The following is an 18,819-nucleotide window of genomic DNA, read 5'->3' as shown; positions in this document are numbered from 1 at the left end:
AGTGAAGAGGAACTCAAAAACCTCTTGATAAAAGTGAAAGAGGAGAGTGAAAAAGTAGGCTTAAAGCTCAACATTCAGAAAACAAAGATCATGGCATCTGGTCCCATGACTTCATGGGAAATAGATGAGGAAACAATGGAAACAGTGTCAGACTTTATTTTTTGGGGCTCCAAAATCACTGCAGATGGTGATTGCAGCCAAGAAATTAAAAGACGCTTGATCCTTGGAAGAAAAGTTATGACCAACCTAGATGGCATATTGAAAAGCAGAGACATTACTTTGCCAACAAAGGTCCGTCTAGTCAAGGCTATGGTTTTTCCAGTGGTCATGTATGGATGTGAGAGTTGGACTGTGAAGAAAGTTGAGTGCCAAAGAATTGATGCTTTTGAACTGTGGAGAAGACTCCTGAGAGTCCCTTGGACTGCAAGGAGATCCAACCAGTCCATTCTAAAGGAGATCAGCCCTGGGTGTTCTTTGGAAGGAATGATGCTGAAGCTGAAACTCCAGTACTCTGGGCACCTCATGCAAAGAGTTGACTCATTGGAAAAGACTCTGATGCTGGGAGGGATTGGGGGCAGGAGGAGAAGGGGATGACAGAGGATGAGATGGCTGGATGGCATCACCGACTGGAAGGATGTGAGTTTGAGTGAACTCTGGGAGTTGGTGATGGACAGGGAGGCCTGACATGGTGTGATTCATGGGGTCGCAAAGATTCAGACACGACTGAGCGACTGAACTGAACTGAACTGATGAAAGCTATATTTTCATGAATTAGAGATCACAATTTAACAAGTAAAAGAAACCATTTCAGTTATCTGGTAATATCAAATCTTTGTTCATTTCAGCTTGTTGTTATCAAATTTTAAATTTTAATTGATTTGTTTTATATTTTATTTCTTTATATAAATTGCCTTCAATAGGTAAATTAGAGGTAACACCCATTTTTTATTAAAAGTGCTTTGTATTTTTAATGTGAGGCTTCACAGTTGCTATATATGCTTTCATATGCTGGGTAAAATAAATCAAATATAAATTTAAATTTGATATTGCAAAATAATATGATATGTTTTAAGACTGTCAAAGTCCAATGACATTACATCTTCCTGTGGAACTGTTAAACTTGTCTTTTTGACTATACCTAGTAAGAGACTCAACTACTTTTAAAAACATTTTTGGACCTAGTCCAAAGCTCTAAAATATTCCATTTGTTGATTTGTCATTCTTTTGCATTGCACAATCAGAGTATGCCTTGATTTTTAACAAAATGAAAGTCATTTCTGTCAAGTTAGCTAAACAGTGAAAAAAAATAATGTGGTCATTGGCTACATTTTCTTTTACATTTGTTGCACTGGGAACACATTTTTGCACACTTGAGAGTGAATGTTTTCAGTGACCTTGGCCATCTTACCCTCTCTTTTCTCTCTGCAGATTCTACAGTAACACAAAATCCAGCTTCAGGTCATTCATTTCTGACAGCTAAGTGACGGGATGGTAGATGTATGAGTACAGTATGCATATAAGTGGAGAGAGTAAAGACATAAATCACATAACAACAAATGAAACATTATGAAACAATGTGTCACATGCTCCTCAAATCTATCAGCCTGTGTTTTCAAGCCTTATTTTCCTTAGAGGTATCTATAATATGCTTCTGAATATTTATAATTTTAGAAGTTTCAGCAATCTAAATGAAAACGCTAAACGAGGTTAATCTTTTATCAATGTGCCATTTTTGGCTAATATACTTCACCTTGACAAGCAGGGACCGGTGCATCCCATGCGTGATACCCATAGGAAGACTTTCTGCACACAGCACTGCTTTTCCCGACAAGTCGGAATCCCCGATCACAGGCCCAACGGACCACACTGTTTAGCTGTCCTCCTGTTTGACTGATAATGTATCCATGAGGTGGGGATTCTGGTGTACTACAGTAGAAAGCTTTTTTAAAAGAAAATAAAAACCACTGTATAACTAATGAATAAGAAACTCTTTACAATTCAGTTATAAAAATATAATAATACTAGTTCATAAAAACTGGTCAATTCAATTGCCATCTAGGTGAATTTTACTTCATATGGACATCATATTATCTTCCATCCACCTGACAATCTATTGACATAACCTTTAGGAGACATAACTATTTCTGGACTTTTTTCTAATTCTTATTGTCACTGAAGATGTCTCCTAAGTTGAAATACATTATACTTTTGTAACACCCTGAAGGTTCAAAAGCCATACAAATAGTTCATTGAATTTTGGAATGGTATTATTTCCTGTCATTTGAAAGGCCTATATGCCACAGTTTGGGTAGCAATATTTTAAAGCATGTATCTACATGTCACTTTGAAATTATCTCCAGACACCTATGTCATGTTAGGGCATGCATTTCATTTTGGTGGATGTCTAAAATAGACCCTTCCACATTTCATAATCCTCTCTCCCAGTTTATTAAAGAGTTTCCATGCTGTCAAGAGTGCTTACATATGGTGATAAAAAATGCCAATAAAATAAAACTTTTTTAATCTCCTGAAGTCTGAAATGTCAAAAGATAATGTCAACTGGCTTTTTCATATACATGTACTTTTAAGACTATTCAGCCTGGCAGGATCCATTTACCCTTTGAAACGTCAATGTATTCATCTGAGAAAAAATGAGACTTTAGGGGTAAATAGTAAGAAAGAGATGGATTTAGAATATATGTGTCATAACCTGTCATTGTCTAAAGGCAAAATATGTACTCAATATGTCAAGTCGTTCTTAGGGCTAAAAATGATGTTTTCATTATATTTATGTCCAACTTTGTCATGAAGATCAACATAAATAAGTCTTTAATATAGTCTTTAATATGGTGAATCTAATGCTTATAATTGTTGGATTTAAATGGTTTCCCTTTAAGTTATTATCATCATTAAAAATACAACTTAATGTTCTGCCTTTTTAAATAAAGTCTGGGCACAGCTTTAGTAAAAATATATATATAAAGCTCATATGATAGAAACTTTGATTCAAATATGAAAGAGTATTAAGAATGACTTGGGTACATATTTCAGTCTTTAAATATTTCTCCTTTGCATGCCTAATAATATTTCAAACAATAGAAATTGTAGGATAAAAATTATAAAAATGCTATCATGTAATATCAGTAACAACTTACTTCTAATATGGAAAAGACACATTGTTGACAAACTATCATCTTATAATTTTAAAATCAAAGTAGACAAAAATATTATATTTGTATATTTTATACTATACATGCAAATTTATATAAATGAGTAAAATTCAAGTTTACCTTTAAAACTAGAATCAAATATACTTAAGCTTATGTCTACAATTGTGTCAGAATAATTTATAAAATATTTAAGAAAGTAATTTTCAGTAGAACTGATTTGCAATGATCCGTGGCTTCAGGAGACATGATCTGAACACTAAAGAAAGAGATGACTGATTGGTTCTGAAGTATTTTGTTCCTGAGCACATACCCATGGCCTCTGACATGACTTAGGATGGTAGTAAAGAAAAGGGATATAATCTTTGCATAATAGAAAACCATATACACTTATCAACAGGAAAATTTGGGGTTCAGTATCAGTAGACTTCATAAACAGGAAGGCATATAGAAAAAGCTATTTCATCTTGATATTAAGAATTTTCAGCCCTCATCTTTTTCACTATTACTCAGTGAAAAGCAATGATGAAAAAACAATTAATTTTTTTAAAACTAAAAGGTTTTAAGTGATCTAGTCATCATTTTGTATTTTAATATTTAAAATATTTTAGAAAGTATCATAAATCAGTGGGCAATGATAAAAAAAGATTTTTACAATTGTATGTTTATCCTTTGTTTAAACTTATTAAAGGAGTTATTTATATATTAAATAGATCAGATACACACAATTGAGCAATACTATTATTTTTTGAGCATTCAAGGGAACCTTCTCTTGGGAAAATAAACACTTAAAGTATCAAAGTTTATAATTAAGTTAAATACTTTAACTGCTTTTAATTATTTCAAAAATTATGTGAAAGACATAGTACTGTTTACCACTATAATAAGGAAACAGAGGGACAGAAATGTTATATAAATAACTCAAGAAACGTCAATAGAGGAACCATGATTCAGATTCATACCTAACTGAATAGTATCTGTGTCTGTGCTCCTTAATCACAAGCATATTGAGGATGCAGGTGAGGTCTGCACTGAAGTTATAAGTATCACATACCTATATATCTTATCCGGAAGCCTTTTTTGTTATTGCCATGATCTGCTGACCATTGCAGGAATACTTCATGACCATTGCTTGTTATATTAAAAGCAGATGAATAATCCCCACTGAGTGAAACAAGCACTGGACTTTGAATATTTGGTCCTTCAGAAAGAAAATAATACAATTTAGATATAACTTTATGTTTAGATAAACATAAAGTATTTATGTTTAGTATTTCATATATTTAGAACAGTATTAAATACGGTGAAATTCATCCAGGACCAATTTATTTCATCAACAATAACATAACATGTTTGTTTACACATTTTAATTCCTTAGCTAAAGCAGCTACGTTCATAACAAAATGATCAAGTTAAGTGCAATTTTCATATGGTATATAGGTAAGTTTGATGTTGCTACTTCTAAAATTGTCCATAAGGTAAAATAAAGTCATATAGGCAGCTGTTTATATTGGCCTGAATGTATACTTAGAGCATTTTTGAATTTGTGAATATCCAGTAAATATAACCTATGGTTACCATCATACACCTGAAGAACATCAAATTCTTTTTCTGTCTGGAAGAATTCTACAAACATGCTGATGTTATATCCTTTTTCCACAGAAATGCTCCAGGCACACATTTGAAGATTTGGGTAACTGTCAGGATATCCAGGGCTCAATATGACTCCCGTAGAATCCAGGCGTAATTCATTGGCGGGACAGAGCACTGTCAGAAAAAATGTATCATTAGATAATGCTCATGTTTCAGACTTAAGTGAAAACTGCATTTTAAATACTGGATATTCTGTTTCTATGTTAAGTAACATTAAAGGAAACAAAACTTTGAACTATGTGTATAAAATGACAACTTGTATACTAAGCTTGCAGTTCAAAAATGAAGCAATGTCCCAAAATTGCATAATATTAATTTCCTTTTTATTACATGGGAGAAACATTTTCTTTCTGGATTAATAAATATAAATATATAGATAATTAAAAGATAAGGCATTTACTTCCCTCTCTATCTTTATATTATTTCCCTATCTTTCTTCATCTTCTTATGTTCTTTTCCCTCTGCCTCTCTTATCTAAGTCCTTTTCCTTCTTAATTTTTTCTTTTGTCCTCAAACTTTCATTCACTCAGGTATGTGAGGACAGACAGGAAGTTGCCCTACCTCAGAGTATTCATTCCAGACAAAGCTACTTCTCTAATCTCAGGAATATCCTTAAACCATGAGGATTTAAAACAATTTGGGGTCACTAGTTACCTTTCCAGACCAAAAAGGTAAGACAAAGCATAAGCTGTTCATTTCATAACAATAAATCAACTGCATCTCCAAAGTATAATACACTAGTAAATTATGGCAACATATGATTGTTCTTCAATCAAATTAATAACTTGAAATAACTTGAGTTAATAAACTCTGCCATAAATTAATACACAGATTTTTGAATATTTACTATAGAATATACTATAGCTAATCTAAGAACTGTTTTCTTTCTTTTTTTTTACTTCTATTTCTCTTATTGAATCTGAGATGTTTGCATCTTCGATGTGATTTTAAAATGAAAAAGTAACAATTCAACAAATAGTATTGGATCATTCTCAGTCTAAAAAGAGAAATCTGATGTTTGCTTTTTACAAAGTGAAAAATATGTAAAATAAATAAACAAACAAAGTAATTTTAAGATTAGAAATGGAATGGAAAAAAATGAATCAAAGATATTGAAATAAAGGATACAGATAATTAAAAGATATGACAAGTACGTTTTATTAAAAAGGGTTATGTTGTGTGTGCCCAGCTACTGATATTTAATATTTCTTAAATATCTAGCTAGGTGAGTAACTGTATTACTGAACATGTCAACCCCTCAATAAAAACCATTCAGCACCTTCAAAGCCTTCAAGGTTAGTCCCTGCATGCCTCTCCAGCTTTGTTTTTTGCTGTTCCTCCTCTGAAACAGAATGCTCCAAACATACTGAATAACCTATAATTTTCTCAATTCAGCCTATCTGTTAGTGCTTCTGTTTCAAATGTCCTCCTCTTGTCTGATACACTTGAAATATTTGGGCACCTCAAAACCCAGACCAAGTCTCATCCTCTGTGAAATACTTCCTGAATCTCTCCTCCATCAGTCCAAGCAGATCTGCTTATTTCCTTCTTGGTGCCTTTTTAATGTATGCTTCTATTATTGCAGTTAGTTAATTTTATGGTTATAATTTCTTTGCTTTTTAGACTTTCTTCTTAGGCTATTGTTATAGAAAAGCAAGTGTATGTCTTAATGGTCCCAGTGTTTTCAACTGAACAAATATTCCATATTACATTTGAAAAACTGAGACAATTTGATATAACTTACTGTAAATACTAAAATTAACCTATTCTCATACTAACCAATATAAAGCAAGAATATACTGTTAAGCACTTTCTGTTATTTGCCACCACAACTTTAAGAAGTGTATACAATTTTTCCCCTTTATACATGTTTTAGTTTCTAAGTCGTGTCTGACTCTGCAACCCCATGGACTCTAGCCCACGAAGATCTTCCATCCATGCAATTTTCCAGGCAAGAATACTGGAGTGGGTTGCCATTTCCTTCTCTAGGGGAACTTCCCAACCCAGGAATCAAACCTATGCCTCATGCACTGGCAGGTGGATTCTTTACTGTTGAGCCACCAGGGAAGCCTTAATCACCTATTATATTTCATTTATATTAAACCCTTTGAAGAACATCATATTTAGAAATGCTTTCCATGTTCTAAGTGTGATATAAAGAACTAAAGAGGATCCAGGGAGGAATAACAAAAGTGTTGTAACCTCTTTTATGAGAAGTGAAAAAGTAAAATAATTTAAAATAAATTATTACTAAAATCAGTATAGATTAGTTACAACATATTCCAAATGAATGCCAATTATTTAGCAGGATTGTGAATTAATTCAATTGAAGAAAAAATATATATATTTTTGGCCATACTGTGTGGCAGGATCTCATTTCCCCAGATCAAACCTCTTTCCCTTGCGTTGGGAACATGGAATCTTAACCACTGGACCCAGGAAGTCCCTAAACAAATATTTAAACTCAGATTTTTTTGCCTAAGTGTTAGGTCAATTAATTAATATAGTAACTGTCTAAACTCATTCTGAGGGATAATTAACTTTAGCTAGTATCCATAGTGTTATTATGAAACAAACATTGATTGTCTCCTTTTTTGTATTCTCCTCAGCAGATAAAATAGGAGGAGACACACTTACTACAGGAAATTCTGATTTTAGAAATAAGTTATTGAAAGTCTTGAGATATGAGGGACTCAAATAACTGGGTTAACAAAAATTTTTTTAATTAAAAATAATGCTGAATTTGGATCTAGATATAAATAAGATGTATTGTTCTCCAAGAGCTCACAATTAAGTTATATATTGGGTCAAGGAAGAAATCTTGATATGTAATTGCTTGTTCATTCAGGAATATAGGTGATAGACTTCAGAATTAACAACCAACACTAAGATGGCCTACAAAATCATTGATTAAGATCAAGGGAAATTCTTATACTGGTGCTGGTTATACCTCCAAACTCATCTTTTCTTTCTTCATGCTTTAAGAGCCTGTATCTTCTTCTAAGGACTCCACAGAGGTAGAAAAATCAAACATTTCTTCCTACTGACAGCATGTTTGAAATAATGAACAGAATTTTTGTTTTATCATTGTAAGAGTTAAGATACTGCATGGAAAATTGATTTTTATTTCTCAGGAATAAACCCCAGTGAAGGAAGCAAGTCAAGAAAATCTGAGGAGGGATAATCAAAATCAATTTTATTCAAATTAACCAATATTTATAATTAATTACTATGTAAAAAAAAGAAAAAAAGAAAGAGAAGTCACTCAGTCATGTTCGACTCTTTGCTACCCAGTGGACTGTAGCCTGACCGGCTCCTTCATCCATAGGATTTTCCAGGTAAGAGTGGGTTGTCAGATGTATTAGGCACTATTATGGCCCTAGGAGCTACACAAGTTAATAATACATGATTCTTGAACATCAAAATCCCTGTACATCATTCAAGATCCATCATGGTCTTGTCCTTGTAACACTGAATTCCTTGAAGTCTGCAACTCACCATCTTTCATTTCTGTGTCTTTGCATACACCTCTGTTTCTTGGCTAACTCTTTTGCTAACTCAGTTCTACCAAAGTAAGTATCATTTGTTATTCAGAACCCATGACTAAGGGAGTAATGCCTCCATCAAGCTTTCCCTCTCATATAAACAGTTTACAATTATATGATTCTACCTTACCACTATATGCTACAGCTTATATGGCTGTCATATTCCTTACACCATTTTGCTTTCATAGCAGGGACCATTTACAACTTTTTTTTTTGTTTATTCCCTTAGATCTTCATTCTTAATATGTGCTCAATAAAGTTTAATGATTCTAGTTGTTAGAACAGAAGCTACTTGCAATCCACATTGGAACCTTTATTTAAAGTGGTTTCTCCTGTTTTCTATCTCCACTTCCAAACCTCACAGCAAAAGTAATTTAAATAAATTGAAGCGACTATGGGATAAACTAGAAAAATTAAACCTTGGATGAATAAACAATGTTTAGTTAAATCTGATAAATAATGGAATGAAAAACACCATATATGAGTAGTATAATTTTTAAATTACTGTCAGTTAAATATATAATAATTATATAAAATAGAGTTTTCTCAATTTTGTTAGTACTGAAAAATAAAACAAATACTTAGAGATAAATAATGATAAGAATTGGTACCTTGACAAACAGGAGGTGCACCATCCATCTGGAGTCGTTCTCCTAATCTGCATGTCAGAATTGCATTACCAACCAAAGTAAATCCTGGAAGACACTGATATCTAATAATATCACCTATTGAAAAAACAGGCAGAAAGGGCTTCAGATAAGCACCAAGGTAATGGTTAAAATAAACAGATGGTCCAGTTATAAAATCTGAATATTTTTTCTTGCAGTCACTTTCAATCAGTATAAAAATTCTATTGTAAGCAGCGATGATATTCAGAATATTAAACTACTAGTTTAATGTCATGAGCACTGACCAACTGGAACTGCAGCCAAGAATAAATACCAATAAAACTGGTACTGGGGCAATCTGATTATATATAAGCAATAGTAGTAAGGAATAATTTGGTTGGTACAGGTAAGATATTCATTAAAAATATATCAAGCTGTTAAAAGGATTCATAGTTACTGCTATCAAGATTAGATTCACATTGGTCATTGATATTTTCTTACATTTCTCAACCAAAATTAATATTAATAGATAATAATGATGAAATTTATTATGTTACATTAAGATGCATTATTTTCTTACATAATTTTTCAAACTATAAGATATTATTGAGGTTAAATTTCCAATCAGTTTTAAAAGAACTTTATTTATGATCACATGGAGCATAATGAGTTGTTTTCAAGGATATGGAAGTCAAACATGTCATCTAATACACCCTGCATATCATTTATTATACATATCAAGTTTATGCCTGAATTTGAAGAGCTATAGTTAAGACTACAGAGTTGGAAGGTAGCAAAATAAGAATTTGGAAATAACTAACAGAATAGTTATATGGCTCAGATTCCTGTACTGTTTTCTAACTGTACATCCTAAAAATACAGAATTCTTTTTTCTTACCTAACATTCCCTTGCCTCTTGTTCACTGTTTTCCATTCTTACAAATTCTAAACAATCCCCATCAATCCAGGGAAAGAAGGTTTAAGAAAGGCTGCCACTATTCTTTATTTTTATTGATTTCAAGCAAAACCTTTGTTAACTATGCTTTCTTTGAAAGTAATTTAAGAGACTTTACCTATTTCAAATTCATCATCTTCTGTCAAAATTTCAGCATTGGGTACGGGTGGTGGAGGTTGACACACTCTTAGTTGATAGGCTGTAAAAATAGATAGTGCTTATTCCTTTTCTGCACAGCTATATATATATATATTCACATATGTGAAAAAAACAAAATTATAAAAGGTTTATTTATAAGAATAAAAATAAATGGTAGAATTATCAAGTTTTAACCATTTATTTTAAAAAGTCTCTGAAAAAAAGGTCTATATGAATCTAAATGTCATGACTACTGGCCCCTAATGATATCTATATCACAGTCTATTTGCTTGATTAGAGACCATTTTCATTAGTTGCTTTCAAAAAATGTAATATGCTATGATCAAGTCAAGAAACACATTTTATGTTATTAAAACATTGGAAGAAAAATGCATTTTGTATGCTTAATTTTATTACTTAATCTTAGGAGTTAAATTCTTTATGTTGGACTTCCCAGGTGGCTCAGTGGTAAAGAATCCACCTGCAATGCAGGAGTTGTGGGTTCAACCCCTGGGTCAGGAGTAGCTACTAGAGGAGGAAATGGCAAGCCACTCCAGTACTCTTGCCAGGAAAAATCCTATGAGCTTGGAAGCCTGGTGTTCCTGACAGTCCATGAGGTGACAAAGAGTCAGATGTGAATGAGCACATTTTCCATTTCCAAGTTCTTGATATACCTCAATGTGAATATAAAAATTATGACGTTTAAAAGACATAGTGACTTGCCAAGATCACGTAACTAGCACAGGGTTTATCCAGAACTCCAGCCTATGTCCTCTAACTTCAAAGCCTATATCTTCAATATCAGCTCTATTGTGAGAGTATTATGAGAATTCTGAGGAACATCAACTAGACCAGTTAAGGAAAACTCTAATAAAAAGAGATGAAATGAGATAAATTTTAAAGGATGAGTGAGATTTTTCCAGTGCTGAAGGATGATCGTAGGTAGAAGTACATTCCAAGTGGTGGAGGAAACATGGGTAAAATTACAATTATCAAGGTAAAAGGTAGTTTTGAGAAATGCCAGAGAGGTAAGAGAAAGGGGAGTAGAAGATACAGAGAGCCATGCTGCTGCTGCTAAGCCGCTTCAGTCGTGTCTGACTCTGTGCAACCCCATAGACAGAAGCCCACCAGGCTCCCCCGTCCTTGGGATTCTCCAGGCAAGAACACTGGAGTGGGTTGACATTTCCTTCTCCAATGCATGAAAGTGAAAAGCGAAAGGGAAGTCGCTCAGTCATGTCCGACTCTTAGCGACCCCATGGACTACAGCCTACCAGGCTCCTCCATCCATGGGATTTTCCAGGGAAGAGTACTGGAGTGGGGTGCCAGGGGGGTGTAATCCTTAGACTGTTTCAGAGGACAGTATTTTATCTATTAGTATCTTACTTGAGAAAGAGATCAACTCAGAAGTTAGAGAACTGTAGAGATACCCATATATGTATTATTTTACTTTTGTTTGCCTGTAAAAAATATTTTTTAAACTTCAAGCTAATCTTCTTGAGTTTTGCCAGTAGTAACATATGGATGTGAGAGTCAGACTACAAAGAAAGCTGAGTGCCAGAGAATTGATGCTTTTGAAGTATGGTGTTGAAGAAGACTCTTGAGAGTCCCTTGGACTGCAAGGAAATCCAACCAGTCAATCCTAAAGGAAATCAGTCCTGAACATTCATTGGAAGGACTGATGTTGAAGCTGAGACTCTAATACTTTGGTCACCTGATGTGAAGAGCTGACTCATTTGAAAAAACCCTGATCCTGGGAAAGATTGAAGGTGGGAGGAGAAGGAGACGACAGAGGATGAGATGGTTGGATGGCATCACTGACTCAGTGGACATGAGTTTGGGTAAACTCTGGGAGTTGGTGATGGACAGGGATGCCTGGTGTTTGCTGCAGTCCATGGGGTCACAAAGAGTCAGACACGACTGAGTGACTGAACAGAATTTAATCTTCTTGAGGCAGGAGGCAGATGGGCCCCTCCAGGGTAATCGGAGATTCATTCTCTATGGACCAAAACTCCAAGAGGAGAATAGCAGGATAATTAAGAGAAGAGGTTGGGCCCTGCACAGAATATATATTTCTTATTTCAAAGTCAGGTCTCCCTGACCACACATGCACAGAAAAGCTCCTTGGAGGTCAAAGGGGACTGATGCTAACTAATGCCAGGCTACCTACAAGCCTCTCTTGTAGACTCTAGTTTGACTAAGAGATGCATGTGCACACATGGAAGATCCTGAGATATACCAATATGGACTGTGATTGGCCAAATGAAAATGACTGGCTAAAGGAAACCCAGAAGAAATACACCATAAAAAGTAATTCAAACTGCTACCAGGGGGAGACTTGGGGATTCTCCCTCTGAGTCTGCCCATGTGCCTCTATCCACTATACTCTTTAGTATTTACTCTTCAGGTCTACTGTTCTCTTTTTCCTCTTAATAAATACTTTACTTAGTTCACTACTTTCCTTCTTTGTGGAAATTCTCTGCAAAGCTGAAGGGCCAGGGCCCTTGTCACTGACCACTGGACTAGTGGCTAGGATCTCACGCTTCTACCACCACAATGTGCACCCAGTCTCTGACCGGGAACCCAAACCCTCCTCCAGTTGCAAGTTGTAGCTCCTTGCAAGCTGACCTGGATCACGTAGGTCACGAAGTCTCAGAAAGTGAGGACTTACAATACTAGGAACTGGTATTGTATTGAGCTTATCTCATTCACCCTTCTGTTGTTCTTTGCAATTGCCCAGCCCCTGCAAACCTGTTTAATCATGCCTATCTGTGTAAAGGTCAGGCATCTCCCTCCCAATCTTGACTGCTGTTCCCACACCCGCAAAACCCCTTAATTTAAACCAGCCTATTAGCAGCTAGTGTTGCCCACTATAGTCTGTCTATAAAAACTCTGTAACCCCTTTGTTTGGGGCTCAGAGCTTGGAGTGTCAACTCCTCTGGGCCTGCCAACATAATAAACCTGAGTTCTCCAACTCTCCGAGTGTGGTTTGGTTTCTCAATTACTGGTTTCTGCAACAACAGCAAGCTGAGGCCACCTGAGATCATTCTGAGTTCTTTTTTTTTTTCATTCTGAGTTCTTCACTGCCCACTTCCCCTTACCCTTTACTCCTTTTTTTTTTTTTCTAATCACAGAAGTCTATTTTGTGGTACTTGCAATCATGAATTGTTTTAACATTTATTATTTTCCATTTATTTGTTTACTTTTTCATTGATGAAGACTCCATCTAGGCTTTAAGATAAGAGGGAGGAGTCTGTTCATCTGTCTTTTTCACAATTTAGTAATTAGTGCCTATCATTTTGTTTATGTTTCAACAAATTTTGCTAAATAATACACAAACAGGTTTCTTCAGGAAGGAGTCTCGTAACAAATAGTCTTCCCTAAGATGGCTCTAATTCTAAAATATTAAATGGGGATGAAATAGAGGCAATTGTGGGTCAGAGTGCTAGAGAATGGGATCTGAACATTTCCTGCCTGAGATGCTTTTCAGGATTGAACTATGTATTAATAATTTTCTTTATATTGTAAAAGTGAAGGGAATAACAAAAGGAACAACTTTGCATTTGTTTTTCTTTTGACTCTTGAAGACAAAGCACTCCAAAATGTTAAGTCAAAAATAGCTGCCAACAACTGTGGTTTCAATCTTCACATATTTCTACTAGTTTGTTCATTAAAAAAGTTTAAAACGCACCCAGTGTCTTTCCATTCTTGAGGCTGACATCTCAGGGAAGACCTCTGTTATTTTACCATACCTGTTGTATTGGTTGAAAAATGTCTGCCAAATTTATGTATTTCCTGGAACTGTAGAATATTATTTGAAAATAGGATTGCTGTAGATATGAGTTAAATTGAGGTCATACTGAATTAAGGTGGGCCCAGGGCTTCCCTGGTGGCTCAGAGGTTAAAGTGTCTGCCTGGAATGTGGGAGACTTGGGTTCGATCCCTGGGTCGGGAAGATCCCCTGGAGAAGGAAATGGCAACCCACTCCAGTACTTCTCCATACCATTCTCTTTCTGAAGGTTATAGTAAATATCCTCCCTTTCCTTATTCAGGCTTCTAGTGGTAACCAGAAATCTTTGACATTCCTTTGCTTACAGAACTATGGGGAAAAAAAGAAAAACAGTCTTCGGCTGGTAAAGCCATCCAGTTTGTGGGATTTTGTTACTGTAGTCCTAGGAAACTAACATGTCTACATTGATAAACTGGCCTACAGCGTGTTCTTGCCTTCTGTGTCTCTGTGGTGTAATCCTTCCTACACACAGGTGAAGTAGTGGAAGGAAATTAAGACAGTATTTATGAGGAATGCACTGCATACAAAGGACTCTGTAAGGTGATTTACCTGAGTTCTGTCATTTAATCACCAAATTACTACATCAAGTTATGTGTAAATGTAACAAGGAAGAGCCAATTTTGACTCCATGCTGGATCTGTTTCTCAGACTTTGACCTTTGCTTTTCATTGCTTTTGTTATTATAATCACACATAATGTTCTGCCTCGGGGACTTTACCCCTTTGCCTGAACTTAAACAAAAGAGGTTTTGTTCAGTTCACTGGGCAACAATTTGACCCCATCTACTTGTGAATGGCTGCAGAAAAGAAAAAATAAAACATCCCCTCCTAGTTTGCAAGATAAATATCCTTTTTACTTTACTTTCTTACTTCCTCTCCCTCTCTGTTCTATACAAAAAAATTGGTATCCAGACCCTATAAGAAGGCTTTTTTGGAGACAAGTCTGCCATCTTAATCTTCCAGCTTCCTGAGTAGTCATCATTCCTTGCCTCAATACTTAGTCTCTCTGTTTATTGACTTGTCCTGTGGCAAGCAGAGCAAGCCTGGACTTGGTAATGAGGTAGAAATTATTGGGCAGTAAGTGTAGGGTTAGAACCTTGGTTCTTTTTCTGATTTCACCTTTAATTTCAACTCAGTCACTCACAGAAACATTTTGTTCCATTAGCCTAAAGCCATAATCATTGCTCCAGGTCCTAGGCATTCAGAGGAATGCCTCCCTAGTTTGGAGGGTCATAAAACATTCAGACCCAGGACCAGACCATCATTAACTGCTGTCCAGTTTATCAAGGAGAAAAACTCCAGGTAGACCATTAGCTCTTAAACGTACATTTGGTCCCTAAATAATGGTCTGGGGTCTTGAGAAAGGATCAAGGGATGGCGACTTAATGTCTGGAGAAACTGAGAAACTGGGAACCATAAGATAGCCATAAAAATGACAAACTGGACATTGTGACATTTAAACGTATTGGTCTGAAATTACATACATCAGGTCCCAAGCCAACCAAACATGAACAGATCGATTCTAATAAAGATATACAGTGTTGCTATTCCTGCCTTTTCAAGCACTTCACCCCCTCTCAGTGTCTTATGCTGGGAGCTTCGTGTCTCTATCCTTTAAAATAAACTCTTTGCCTGTGTGAGTGTTTGTGAGTTTGTGGAATTCATTCATTCAGCCTGGGGAACAGAACTTTGTTTCATGTTTCAGTAACATAAATATACTCATGCTGCAAAAAACAAAACAAAACAAACCAAACCAAATGTAAGAATGGCTAAATTGTCGTCTAGTTCATTAAGGCAGAAGTTGAATCACATTCTGCTTGAAAATTAAGCCACAACTTCTCCCACATTTTACAGACAAACCAACGTGGACTGGAAAATCATTTTGGTTCTGTCATTTCCCTATTATCAGTTTAGAGTGGCTGTTCATAGCCAACAGATTATAACCTTACATAAAGCAAGTTCATCATTTTAATTCTCGCCAATCCCGACATCTGTTATATCTCACTCCAATTTTCCCAGGCCCCTTGTATTTGTCATGTTAACTTCCAACTCTAAATTATTTTTACAACCTTGAGAGTGTGGAAATTTTTACCATAATACTTAGCATTTAGTGTTCTACTCTTTTGAGTTGTTGCAGCCTTAATCATTAATGTGTTAGTTTTTATTCCGTGTTTAGCTTGTCTGGGGACCATTGTGCACATATTATATTTCCTATAATGTCCAGCACAGTTCATTCTGTTAATTTATTAGATGTATATCATTGAGGGGGCCCACTATGTGCCAGATACCATAACATCTGTTTGGGGAACACAATATTAAAACAGATGCAATCTCACCGTTATAGGTACAAATTGTTGGTGAAATATTAATCAAATAATCTCATTAAAGACTGGAATTTAACTAATTGAAACTAGATACATGTTCATGTGTGTTGTAGAGTTAGATGTCACAGGGAAGAATAACTCAAGCAGAGGAATCAGTAAGTATAAAATCAGCAAAGCCCAAGGCCAGGGTGAGAAGGTATGAGAAAGAGAGGAAAACTGGGTTTAAATCCAACAGGCATCTACAGGTCATGCTCAGGATACATTTTAATCTGATGCCAATAGGAAGCTTATGATGAATTTTAAGTCTGAGAGTAAAGAGATTAAAAAACAACAAAACTCCAGCTACAGTAGAAAATCAACACAATTGGAAGGGAAGAAATGTGGATACCCAGAGACTAGTAAACAGTCTATTTTGCTGTGGTTGTTGAATAAACAATAGTTAATTGGTTCTGAAAAAAACTCACAAGTATCCCCAAAAGATTTGACATTAAATTAAAAGTCTTGATTATGATCTCCAAGTGTCTCTAAGTTTAATTAACTTCAGCCCTACTTATTTTAGCTACAAATAAAGGTAGCTCCTCTCTTCCATTTAAAACTCAAGGACCCCTGATTTGTTTTATCTACAATGCCATTCTCATCTTATAAAAAATTATACCACATCTTTCAGTTTTTCAAAATAAACTTTGAAAGATTAAACCTGTCTACAATCTAATCCTTAACTCTAGTCACTTCTATTCCTTAATCAACATAGCTCTGAAATAGTTGATAATGTAACATTTGATAATGTGATGTCTAATCATATTATATAATTTTACTTTTAAATATTTTGCTTCCTTGAAACCTGTTTTCCTATTTCTTTTGTAAATATGTCCTCAGATGACTAGATAGAGACAGCTTCACTGATCATGTGACCTGGAGTTAACTTCTTGCAGTTACTCTGTATCGTCTCTCATTTTCCCTCCGGTGATTTTCGTGGTCTGTAAGAATTATTTGTTAACTGTCTGTTTTCCTGCTTTCTTATATTCTAGAATGTAAACAGCGTGGGAGCAGGGCCCACTGTTCATCTTATCAACTGCAAATTCCTCAGGGCATAATGCAATACATGATATGGCAATATTCGATAAATACTTGCCGAGTGACTGACTGCTAGACAAATGAAAGAAGGAATAGTGAATGAGTGAAAAACACATAAGCAATATATTCTTAGGATACTGAATATGGACTTGATCCAGACTCTCTGGGTTTAAATTCTGTTTTTAATGCTGACAAATTAGGAAGTCTTGGCAAATTACTTAGCCAATAACTCACTTTTCTTCATTTGTAAAATAATAATGATAATGGTACTAATTTTATGCCACCTCAACAGACTGGTATAAGATAAAAATGATTATAGATGCAAAGCCCTTGAAGCAGTGCCTGGCAAACAGCAAGCACTCTAAAAAGATAAGCTGTTATTACATCAGATTGGATTTCCAGATATTTGGTGACCACAAATAAATAAGAAAATCTGGTAAAATATTAATACTTTCTGTGTTTCTTAAGTTTCACTTTTTAGCTGCAGAAGACATTTGACGTGGTGGCAATTACTAAAATAACTATGAGCAAATTTAAGCACAGGATCTTGGTAGGAGCAGGATACAATAAGGTTAAGGTTTGAGATGTGATACATCAGAAGTGTAATAAGTGTATTGAAGACAATAATGGGAAATTAGACACTGAAGCTCTGTTTATCTTTCTGAAGATGTTTCTATCATACCAATCAATCTCACGGGAAAACATACATTCTTCAATCTGTGTTGATGAGTAATATTCTGTGTACAAAGCAGCCTGATGTACTATTTATTCTGGAAGCAGACTGACTGTTCAAAATTGGCTCCCTTACTTGCATGCTCTATGACCTAGGCAAATTACCTCTGTGCTTCAGTTTTCACACCTACAAAATAAACGTAAAACTAAGATTGACTTAATATATTGTAGAGTATGTAGAAAAGTGCCTGACACATACTATCATTTCAAAGAGCAAGAACATTCCCCGTTTGGCAAAAGTTAAAATGAGCATGGCTGCTGTGATAGCAGTTGTGCACTGAACACATATAATCTCAACCTGACAAGAACTTACACATGACCCCAATGGCATTCAAAGGGCTAGTACTCACGTGATTTTTCTAGAACATATCAAACTATTTTCTTTTTTATCTAGTTTAATTTAAATTGAATATACTTTGAAAATGCTGAGTTCTTTGTCTTACATTGATGTGCATTATACTATAATATAAAGCCCTTGAGTTCAACATCTCATTTTACAGTCATGTGTAAGAATACTTTGCACATGTCTGCAGTGTCAAAACTGCTAGCACATTGCTCTGGAAATAATATTCAATAAATGCTAACTCATAATTAAGGAGTCCCTGGTGGTTCAGATGGTAAAGCGTCTGCCTACAGTATGGGGGACCTGGGTTTGATCCCTGGGTCAGGAAGATCCTCTGGAAAAGGAAATGGCAACCCACTCCAGTATTCTTGCCTGGAAAATCCCATGGATGGAGGAGCATAGTAGGCTACAATCCATGGGGTCACAAAGAGTCGGACACGACTGAGAGACTTCACTTCATAAATAATTAAATTAAGACAAAAGCTTATCCTCAA

The 18,819-nt window shown here is 35.2% G+C and overlaps 1 protein-coding gene across 2 annotated transcripts in view; it reads right to left on the bottom strand.

Annotated features, from left to right (window-relative positions):
* CSMD3 (CUB and Sushi multiple domains 3) overlaps positions 1 to 18,819 on the bottom strand; it is a 1,383,361-nt gene that overhangs the window by 85,384 nt on the left and 1,279,158 nt on the right. For both annotated transcript variants that reach the window (XM_069601113.1, XM_069601114.1), the window contains 5 exons: positions 10,047 to 10,127; positions 8,977 to 9,090; positions 4,746 to 4,934; positions 4,222 to 4,368; positions 1,751 to 1,939 (listed from right to left, as the gene is read on the bottom strand). In XM_069601113.1, the coding sequence (XP_069457214.1) occupies positions 1,751 to 1,939; positions 4,222 to 4,368; positions 4,746 to 4,934; positions 8,977 to 9,090; positions 10,047 to 10,127 (720 nt within the window). The remainder of the gene's footprint in view (positions 1 to 1,750; positions 1,940 to 4,221; positions 4,369 to 4,745; positions 4,935 to 8,976; positions 9,091 to 10,046; positions 10,128 to 18,819) is intronic.

The sequence above is a fragment of the Ovis canadensis genome, chromosome 9 (assembly GCF_042477335.2).
Source record: "Ovis canadensis isolate MfBH-ARS-UI-01 breed Bighorn chromosome 9, ARS-UI_OviCan_v2, whole genome shotgun sequence".
NCBI classification, from domain to species: domain Eukaryota; kingdom Metazoa; phylum Chordata; class Mammalia; order Artiodactyla; family Bovidae; genus Ovis; species Ovis canadensis.
Note: the sequence above shows the minus strand (reverse complement) of the source record. Positions and strands in the feature narration are given on the sequence as shown.